The 10,694-nt window shown below is 48.9% G+C and overlaps 1 protein-coding gene across 1 annotated transcript; it reads right to left on the bottom strand.

Moving 5' to 3' along the window:
* Positions 1-3,020: 3,020 nt before the first annotated feature.
* Sox7 (SRY-box transcription factor 7) lies at positions 3,021-10,116 on the bottom strand. The gene is given in 3 exon segments (XM_052191207.1): positions 3,021-5,923; positions 9,667-9,808; positions 9,810-10,116. Coding segments are annotated over 3 exon segments (1,152 nt in total). The 5' UTR covers positions 9,906-10,116; the 3' UTR covers positions 3,021-5,009.
* Between the last annotated feature and the right edge of the window lie 578 nt (positions 10,117-10,694).

Raw genomic sequence — 10,694 nt, forward strand, 5'->3', positions numbered from 1 at the left:
TTTTCCTAAATTTGCTGTAAATGTACTCACACACACACACACACACACACACACACATGAGTTAATGCAACAAATAGAGAAAGAAAGGAGACATAAAGAGAGAAATGGGAAAAGCAAGACAGAAAATATGACATATATACATATCATGCATAGGTAATTAATAGATACTAGATAGATGATAGATTATAGAAGATGATAGATGAATGGATGATAGATAGAAATAATAGATTATAGATAGATGATAGGTTATAGAAGATGAAAGATAGATGATAGATAGATAGAAATAAAGAAACAAACAAACAAACAAACAAACAAAGAAGGAAAGAAAGAAAGATAGATAGATAGATAGATAGATAGATAGATAGATAGATAGATAGATAATGCTTGTTAGGTATTATGGGGTTTTCTGTCACATTTTGTCAACTAGACACAGATTAGAGTCACCTAGGAGGGGGGAATGTCATTTGAGGAGTTACCTGTGGGTGTTTTCTTGACTGATTGATATAGGAGGGCCTAGCCCGCTGAGGGTGGTACCATCCCTGGGCAGGTGGTCCTAGGGTATATAAGAAAGCAAACTAAGCCAGGTATCCAAAGCAAGCCAATAAGTAGCACTCTTCTGTGGCTTCTGCTTCGGTTCCTGCCTCAAGGTCCCTGCTTTAATGAACTATGATGTGGAAGTGTAAGCCAAATAAAGCCTTTTCTCTCCAAGTTACTCTTGACCAGTCTTTTATTATTGTAACAACAGAGAAGTGAATGGGACAGGATGCATCCTTTTTCATTTCTCTCCCCTTTCCATTGGGAAGAAAGCAGAAATAGTATTTATTCAAAAAGGAAGGCTCATAGTCCATCTCCAACCTATCTCTCCATTCTAAACTGCAGCAGATGCAGGCCAACCTCAGTCACATGAACCTGAGAGGCATATACCCAGAGGCCTTAGGAACATAATTCCAAGGCGGATGGACCCAGAAGGATAGGGGTCTTTCACCATCACTCAACCCAACAAGGGTTCTCAAACCTACTCTGGGTCTGTCAATAGAGGACACACAATCCAGCTGAATCCAGTGCAGGCCAGTCACTGTAGCTATCAGGGTTGATGGGAGAATAAGGGCCTGCCACTTGGGATGTTGTATGAGGGATCACTAGAAGGGCAATAGTGTGAGGATCTCCAGAAGGTTGCTAGTATGGTTAAACATGAATACCTGAGAAAGGATGGTGTTTTCAGAGACCAGTTGGTATTCTTGCAGCAAGATCCACCAGAAGAAAGGAGAAGATGAGAAAGAAACTTCTGGAAAGGAGAGCATCCACCATTGGGGAACTAACATCAGGGCTGGGTAGATATGACAGGCCTGAGGTTTGTATAGTTGGCAGGAGATGAAGTGGTCGGGGTGTGTCTTAGAGAAAAGAACACAACATTTGTGAAAATAAAGACTGCCCTGGATGTAAGCAAGTGAGAGCTGAAATGCAGGGCTCCTCAGCCACAAGGTGAGTCTCCTTTATTGTTCACTGTTTATGGAACAGGAACAGAGATCTTAAGGCAAAGAGTGACATGGGAACATCAGCATTTTAGAAAAACAGCTTGTCGCCATGGCTTGTCATCCTATGAGATGACTTCAGTCACATTGTAACCTGAGTACCACAGGCAGGGTATACAGATAGCTGGGACCCACAAAGACTTTGGTTCCCACACTGTCCCATTCGGAACAGAGAGCCCTCCTGCCTGCTTCATGCCATCTCATAGGCATGAACACACAGTGTTATAATGACACAATGTCCATTTGGCAGTGCCAAGGGGCACACCTTGACCAGATACTGCCAATTCAGAGCCCAGTAGAGCCAAGGATAGTACCTCAGTATGTCCCTGAATATGGCCACCACTGGCCAAGTGCAATGACAGGCCAGGGCAGCATGGCTCTGTGTCATCTCAATTGTCGCCCATAATTCTTTTCTTCTATGGCCTGAGATGGTCATGGATTGAGGAGCAGTTGAATCCATGCCCTAATGAGGCACAGAAAACAGAACCAAGAAGGCTAAAGAAGAAGGGTTTCCACAAGTTCAAGGCTAGTCTGGGCTATCTAGTGAGTTCCAGGTCAGTCTGAGCGACAGCATGAGGCCACATCTCCAACACCAGAGGAGCAGCATGAAACCCTCAGCCATGAATGTGTCCAATGAATGTGCCTCATGGGTGCTGAAGCCAACACCCTAGGAGGGTGGCAAGTCCCATGCCACCTCCCACTCAGGGCTTTGGTGTCCTTGTCTGTGTACTGTGGTGGGAATGACGAGTTCCACCTGGGCTGTGGATGAGAAACAATTCAGAAACTTCTGTAACACTCCCTGCAACTATGAAGTGCTACTAAATAATCACTGTAGGTTATAATCAGCAGAGAAGGATGTGCAGAAGCCCAGGAGGGCCCTTCCAAGAACCACTCCTTGGCCCAGAGGAGCATAGGAAGGTGCATGGCTATCTTTGCCTTAAACAAGTTCCTTCTTTACATGAAGAGAGGCCAGCAGGAGGTCCCAGACATGGGACTGAACGGTGCTGATTTTCCAGGAGCTTTTGGACTGGGCGTGCGTCCTGGAATACCCCAGCTGTCTCAGACCTTGATTCCAGGCTGCGTGGCTGCCTCCCCGACAGCACGCTGTCCAGTCCAGAGGGCTACTGCATACTGCTACACCACTCGAGTAGGGTGAGAGGGGAGAGGGCAAGATGGTCATTTGCTTAGCCTTGGGAAGCGTGCAGTTACTGAATAGGCGTGGGAAAACTGCTCATGTGGGTTGCCATGGCTTTCTTTTTCCAATGTCAACAAAAACAGCACCATTACTGATGTGTAGAATCAAAGTTTGTCTTTTCAGCATGACTCATAAAAAATTTTTAAAACACCATATAATAAAAAATAAAATAATAAAATAATATAATAAAAAGTCGATTCAGAAAATAACACTAATAATATTACAGGTCACACTGAAACCTAATATGAAAATTTTTTAAAAAACTATTTCAAAGGATATAATGCTCAAGGTACAAAAAATTTATTTAAATTAAACATTTTGACAAATCAATTTCATAACTGTTCCATGCATATTCAGTTTTCTTGAAAGAATGGAACAGAGTAGCTTAATGTCTGTGATACTGTTTCACGAGATTATTAAAATACATCCAGGAACCAGTCAATTACATCATCAACAATTCACTATTTATCACCAAAAGGTATATACAGTAATAGCATAAAGATTAAGTATATCTTATAAGTGATATTATAATAAGACTTCTTGGTCAACAATACAAAATATAAGGTGGACATAATGGCAGAATATAAAAACACATTTCATAAAGGCAATAATACATACGTGTCCAAGGGAAGACAAGAGTCTGTTAGCTCAGCGTTAGGTATGTTCCTTCAAAGGAGACCGAGAGGATGGAAATGTCTGGGGTGGGGCCAAAGCTCAGAAACATCTTTGGGTGTCACAGTGTGTTTGTTTGGGACAGCCAAAGGACAGTGGGATAGGTGAATAGTTCTGATGTATCCACTTGAGGAACAAGAGCCGAGTTCCCTGCACGGCCAGGGGAGTCATGCCTGGGGTGCCAGGGGAGGGGCCCTTTGAATTAGGGGCTAGTTTGGAGGGAGAGTAGCAGAAGAGAGAAAAGCCCTCCTTCTGGTGGTGTCGGGAAGAATCACCTTTGCCAGCTGTAGATAAGAGTATGCTACAGTTTTGCTCGAGAAATCAGCACACCCCAAAGCTGCTGCTGTGGACAGATGTTTTAGGTTCCTAGCTCTTTGGTTCATTCTGCAGGGAGGTAATGAGACACTGCTACAATCGAGAGGAATCTAAAACAGGATACACACCTTGTGGCACAGGGTTGGGGATGGGCATGCCTACATAAGGGCATTTCTCGCACTGTTATCTCCTGAGATGTATGTAACAAAAATAATGTATCTAAAGTATATATTTAAAAAAAATCCAGGCTCGGTGTGGTGGCACTCACCTTTAATCCCAGCACTCAGGAGGCAGAGACAGGCTTAACTTTGAGTTTGAGGCCAGCCTGGTCTACACAGTGAGTTCCAGAACAGCCAGGGCTACACAGAGAAACCCTGACTCAGAACAAAACTAAACAAACAAGTTTGAATCTGATTTTGCTTTTAGTGATGCAGTTGAATGCTACTAATTAATTTTCTGAACCAGGGTACATGTTTTCCTTTTTTTTTCATAAAAAAATTATATTTAGTATGTATGTATGTATGTGTGTGCATGTGCGCATGCGAGCACACATATAATGCAGGGGCACACATGCATTTGGAGGTCAGAATACAACTTGCAGGAGTCAGTTCTCTTCTTCTACCATGCAGAGAACGTAGGTCATCAGGCTTGGCAGCAGGTACTCTGACCCACCAAGACATCCCATGCCATCTTGCCAGCCCAAAGGTGAATATTTTTCTCAACTGAAGGAGTTCCTTTGGGATTCTAGGGTGACTGTGGAGGGGGTTATAGGAAAGTGGAAAACCTGGGTCCTTGGGTAGTCAGTCAGTCACACTTTCCTTGGCCTTGAGAGGGCTGTAACTTGGAGGTCCATAGAGCGAGGGCTTGGCTATGAAGCCAGCCCTCACTGTACAGGAGGGAAGAGTCAGCCAGAATGAGGTTTTGGCAGTGAGACTGAACTGAGATGGAGCCCCAGGCCCAGGGTCCGTCTCACTGGGAGCACCACAGATCAGAAGTAGCTACACCAGAAGCAGGAGCTCCAATGCACTGGGCTTCTCCCCATCAGCTACACTGATGGTATAGAGTAGCTAGGAAATCCTACTGCATACAGCTCCGGGTGCTTCCAGGGTGGAGCCAGCAAAGCACATTTGAAGGGAGAGAAGGGGCGCTGGATCCTGGCTTTTGACCGAAGGCTCTGAAACAGCACTTTTGACCTCCTGCCACCAAGGAGTGGTATGGCTACAGTTTCTGCTCAGCTCAGTGCTTCATAGGGAGGAGGGGATGGCAGGGCTGGGACAGGCTCCGTTCCTCCAGCTCTACGACACACTGTAGCTGTTGTAATATGTGGCCGTGGCATCGGCCAGGACGGAGATGAGGCTGGTCTCTGTAGGGCCTGTTGGAGTCCCCTGGGAGAGTGGGGCATGCCCAGTGAGGGTTCCAACCCCTGCAGCAGAGTCAGGGTGGCCGGGAGTGTTCAAATACTGGTCAAATTCATTGCGATCCATGTCCCCCAGAAGTTCCACCTGGCTTAGCTGATCCAAGGTGTCAAAGCCAGGGTGCTCGGGAGGTGGGGACAGCTGGCCCAGGTGTGCCTGGAGGTTGGGGTGGAGAGGGTGGTAGGTGGCATGGGAGTAGTAGGCTGGAGATGGGGGGCAACCAGGAGCAGAGGACATCATAGAAACCCCTGGGGATTGGCCAAGAGCCAAAGAGCCTAGAGGGTGACTGCAGTGGAGGGGACTAGGTGTGAACTCCGGTGAGTAAGGGGGCCCTGGTAGATGGGGGAGGTGATGGGGGTGGCCACGCTCCTCCTGACATGAGGACGAGAAGAAGGTCTGCTCCGGCTCCAGCACATCCAGGGGCGACATCTCTGGAGGTGTGGGCAGCCCATAGGGATATGTGTCCACACTGCCAGGGGCAGCAGCTGCACCCTCGCGGTAGCAGCTGTGCAGTCCAGGCAAGGTGGCACCTGGGGAGTACTCACCCCTGTCCTCCTTCTCCCCCAAAGCCCCCCTGCTAATGTTGTTTTTCTCAGGCAGCGTGTTCTGGTCTCGAGAGAGGGAGCTCAGGAGGAAGCCAGGGTCGACACGCTTGCAGAGTCGCTTGCCTTGTTTCTTCCTGCGGGGCCGGTACTTGTAGTTGGGGTAGTCCTGCATGTGCTGCAGGCGCAGCCGCTCTGCCTCATCCACGTAGGGCCTCTTCTGGGACAGTGTCAGCGCCTTCCATGACTTTCCTGATCACGCAAACCAGAAAAAGGCATGCTCAGACTCCGAACTGCTGGTGCAGCCTTTGTACCCACTTTAGCCTCATGGTTCTTAGCATCTCATGTGTAAACACCTCTGACCCCTACTCCACCCACGGGACCCTGTCACAGCCACAAAGGACACCGCCTGTCTCTAGGCTCTTTTCATCCAGGATCACACACACACACGCTGAAGGGGGCTGAACCAACTCTTCCTGTTTGCACCACACAATGTTAGCATCGTGGAGAAAAGTGTTTAGAAATCATCATCTCACCCCAAACCACCAGACGAGCCAACAACCATTCCAAACCAAGAAAGTCCTGGGGAAGTCCCATCTGACCTAGTTGTCAGCAATAGAAAAAAAAAATCTAAAGGCCACAATATTGACTGGGTTCTTATATCTTTAAGGGGTCAGTTGTGTTTACTTGTGCTTTTTAATGAAAGTTCCCTGCCACTTACAAAGGGCTATCATGCTGTTTGGTAACGTATGACTCTCACGGCTCTTAAGTGTGGTAACTCAGCTCCAGCCAATTGAGTCAAGAAGTAGATTAAAGAAGCTCGCTCAGGCTCATAAATAACTATTCCTCACCTCTGAGGGTCAAATAGACACTGCTATGAAATGTATAGGTATGGCCTGAAAGCTAATATTTACAGAGACAGACAGACAGACAGACAGACAGACAGACAGACAGACAGAAAATGAGTCAAAGAGAGGCAGAGGGAGACAGAGACAGAGGGAGACAGAGAGACAGAGACAGAGAGACAGAAAGAGACAAAGACAGAGACACACGCGCATATGTGTGCACGAAACCACGTTTTCTCATGGAGTTAGGATGCTTCAACCACAGCAGGACAGTTGCTCGACCACAGCTTTCCACAGAGGCAAACTCCTTAACTGCCCTGGGTCTCTGTCTTTCTTACTATAACATGTGCTGCTTCCAATTCAGGGCTCGGCTCTCTCCTTCAGGAGTATCCTCTCTGTGTGACCCCACTGGTGCTAGAATGCTGCTTGATCTTGGTTTTCTATTCACCATTCCCTACCTATCTGCTCCTTCACAATCGCAGGCCACCTTTCAGTGGAATGCAGTCCTGCTCCAGAGAGTTCCAAGGATCACTTCTAGACCATCTAAACGGTTGCCAGCTAAAATGGAGGTGGGCATCTGCAAATTTAGTTTGTTCTCCTATGACTCTAAGGTACCCTGAAGTTTCAGACCCTCTAGTAAAGAGGACAGGGCATCTGGCCAGGTAAGCCCTGTAAGGAAAGAAACCATGCCTCCCTGCTGGGTACGATCCACTTGTGGCCAAGCGCGGGTACGTACATCCTGCCCTTGTCTCCACTGTCTTTGCCTTTGCCTGCACTGACTGCCTCCATGTGTCAGGATATCATAGAACACTGAGGGCTCAAAGGCAGAAGTTAATTACTATCTGCAATTGTTGCAATTAGCTGTGGCTTAGAAGTATGTCTTGAAGAGTGTCCACAGCACCAGATGTAGAAATGACACTGGTTTTCAGCCTATGGCTGAGGCCATGAGGCGCTTGCAAGATGTCCAGGATCCAGACACACCCCATGCTCTATTCTTGGCCTGACTATAAAATGTGGCTCTGGTCTCCAAACGTACCCAGACGTTCTACTCTTAATAAGTCATGATTTCCATTTTGAATCCTAACAGATGTCTAATCTATGATACACACTGTCATTCATTGTGTACTAGACATACTCACGTAGTGTATCCATGGTAAACTAAAATAGTTCACTTTTGCCTGTGCTAAGAATCCTCTACCTGTGTTTTAAGGTTGAAGCTTGGGAGGCCTATAGTGGCAAAAGCTGGGAGTTTCTCATCCATGCCTTCTGTCCCACTCACGGACCAGAAAGAGCAGAAAGTTCTCAGGAAGAACGAGCATCGGGGCAGGCTGCAGCTGCAGCAGCCCCTGCCAGCAGGGTCTCCACCTCAACAAGCAGTGAAGAGCTGCTGTCCCCCCCCCCCCACCCCCAGGCTCATTTGAGCTGTGCTGCTAAAGGAGGAGAGAGTCCTTTCTGCAAGATAGACAGCACACTCATAAAGCCTAGCGCTGTATTCCAGATAGAATTAGTCCACGGACAGTTTTGTCTCCCACATCTCTGTTCCTGTCCTCACCCACAAAACAGGCAGCCTGGACTCTTCTGAAGGTTCCCCACCCTTCTTTCTCCACCAGGGCCTGCCTCAGAAACCTGGTCAAAAGTAGGAACATTCTTTCCCCAGCTGGGACTGAACCACAGAGGGATTCATAAAATTCATTAAAAAAGAAAGCAATATAAACTTTCAGATAAAAAAAATTGTTGCAGATATTAGTCTATTTCTTGTTATGCGGATAAAGTGGGGATTATACAAGCTTATCTTGTTCAGAGGAAGGAGGCCCAACAGCATGCTGGGCAGAGTTGGCCAAAAGGTTGGAAAAGAGGGGCCTGGAACCCCACAACTCTCACCAACTGCTTTTTGGGGCCTCCAGACAGCCAGGGGCTGAGCCATCTCTCTAGGCCCAGGCCTGTTACCGCAGAAAGCCAGCCCTTGCTCTGTGACTCTGAAAGAGGAAAGAGCCCAGGCTCTGACGGAAAAGGGAAGGGCTTCCATCACAGCGGGGTGGGGTCCAGGGGCCTGTCTGCCTCTCCTGGCACGCCTTGGTGCCCTCTGCAAACACAAAATATTTTGAAGGGATTTTGTTGGTTAAAACAAATAAGAACCACGTTGAAGGGTAAAGAGATTTGAAATAAGGTGAGGTTGAAAGTTGTTTGGCTTCAAGACTAGTGAGGCCGTTCAGTGGGTAAAGGCCTTTGCCGCCAAACCTGAAGATGTTTGATTCCTAGAACTCACATGGTGGCAAGAAAGAACATACTCCCCACCTTCCAGATGTCTTCTGACCTCCCCGACACACACATACACACTCACACACACTCACGGTGGCACACACGTGCATACATACACATACCAACACAAACATGTTTAATATATGTGTGTATAAATATATATGTGTATATATATATATGTATATATATATATTATATACATATAACCCATCCACCCTTGCTGTGAGTACTGCAGAGAATAAAAAATCCAACAGAAACCCGGGTTCCTTGGAACTGTTTTAGCATTTTCATCCCCAATTTCCTGGCCTGTTTGGTTCCCTTCAGGATTATCTGTGGACAAGCAAGACGCGATGAGCTTCACAGACCCTCCCTGACTACTCAGAGTTTCTTTTCAAATTATCTACACTTCTGTGATAAATAGATACGTGAATCGGGTGGACATCTTTTGTTGCTGTTTTTTTTTTTTTTTTCTGTGAAATAGTTAAAAATAGGGACGTTTCTCAGTGAGGTCTCAATTGACGTATGTTCGTAATCTTTTTCTTCGTAACAATATCTCTTTCTGATTTTCCTAGTCATACAACGTGGGGAGTGGAGTCTCCTCAGTCTTCCAGCGGTTCCACCCAAACTGAACCTATCTAGTTTCTGCCTGTCTGAGTCCTTAAGCCCGAGTTCCAGTACCCAGGACCCGCTGATGGTGGTTCCCGCCCCTGGGACCCAGGTCTCTACTCCGCGACCGGATCCGGAGCCCCGCGCCGGTCCTACGATTTTACTGATTTCACCATGGCCCGCTCAGGCCCTGGTGGTGTCCGTGCTCAAATCCAACCCCCACCTCCCCGAACGGCGTTGTCACCCGCGTCATCCTCGCACCAGCTTCGCGCCTGGTGCACTCACCCAGCATCTTGCTGAGCTCCGCGTTGTGCAGGTCCGGGTTCTGCACCGCCAGACGTTTCCTCTCATCCTTGGCCCAGACCATGAAGGCATTCATGGGTCGCCGGATCCGGCTTTCCGAACCCTTGTCCCCTGAAGGTCGGGGGTACTGCGGACGGCGACAGCCCATCCGACAGCTCGGCTTCCAGGGCGGGACACTCCAGTCCCTCGGTCCAAGGGTAGGCGCCCAGCAGTGAGGCCATGGCCGAACGCGGGTCACTTGGCTTTGCCTCGTGGGGCCGGCGCTGACCTGGCCCTTACTTGGGTCGCGACGTCCAACTTGGCCAGCAGCCTCGGTTCGGGCCCTTATTTATCAGCTTCGGGCCACCGGGTCCGCCAATGACTCTCTGGGGCGGCGCGGCCCCTCCCGGCTGCCCCGCCGCGGCGTCCCCGCTGCGACCTGCCGGCAGGGAGAGGGAGGGGCCGGGCCTGCCCGGGTGCCCGCCCCTGTCCGCCCCTCCGCCTCCCGAGCCTGCCCCGATCGGCGCTCCGGTGCAGGTGCTGCAGGGCCAGGAGGAGCGCGCCCACAGCCCGCAGTCACCACCGCTTCCGCAGGAGTCAGGTCCAGCCCCTGTTTCGCTGTTGGGCCGCCCTCTGCGATGGGACCAGACTCCATCAAAACTCTCGCAAGGGAAAACTGAACTCAAACAGCGTATGCCAGGATACCCGAGGAGGAGAGACACTGACTATCTATGTCCCTAGACCTGCCAATATGCTGTTGTGGACAGATCATAACTTTGGCTTGGGTCATCTCGCCCCAGTAAACGTGGACAGCCACCACAAGGGTCTTAGGTGGATGTGGAATCCACCAGACTTCGGGGTCTGCGCACTGGCCTCCCTAAACTGGCATCCTGGATCTCAAGAGGGGAGTCAGACTTCGGGTGTTCGGCTATCCGATTTTCCTCTTCTTGTCTTTACCCCCATCCCACTCTTCCTGCCGCTGCCCGCCCCCGCCGCCCCCTCCCCCGGCAGTCGGAGTCTGCATCTTCCCT

Source organism: Apodemus sylvaticus, chromosome 8, assembly GCF_947179515.1.
Source record: "Apodemus sylvaticus chromosome 8, mApoSyl1.1, whole genome shotgun sequence".
NCBI classification, from domain to species: Eukaryota; Metazoa; Chordata; class Mammalia; order Rodentia; family Muridae; genus Apodemus; species Apodemus sylvaticus.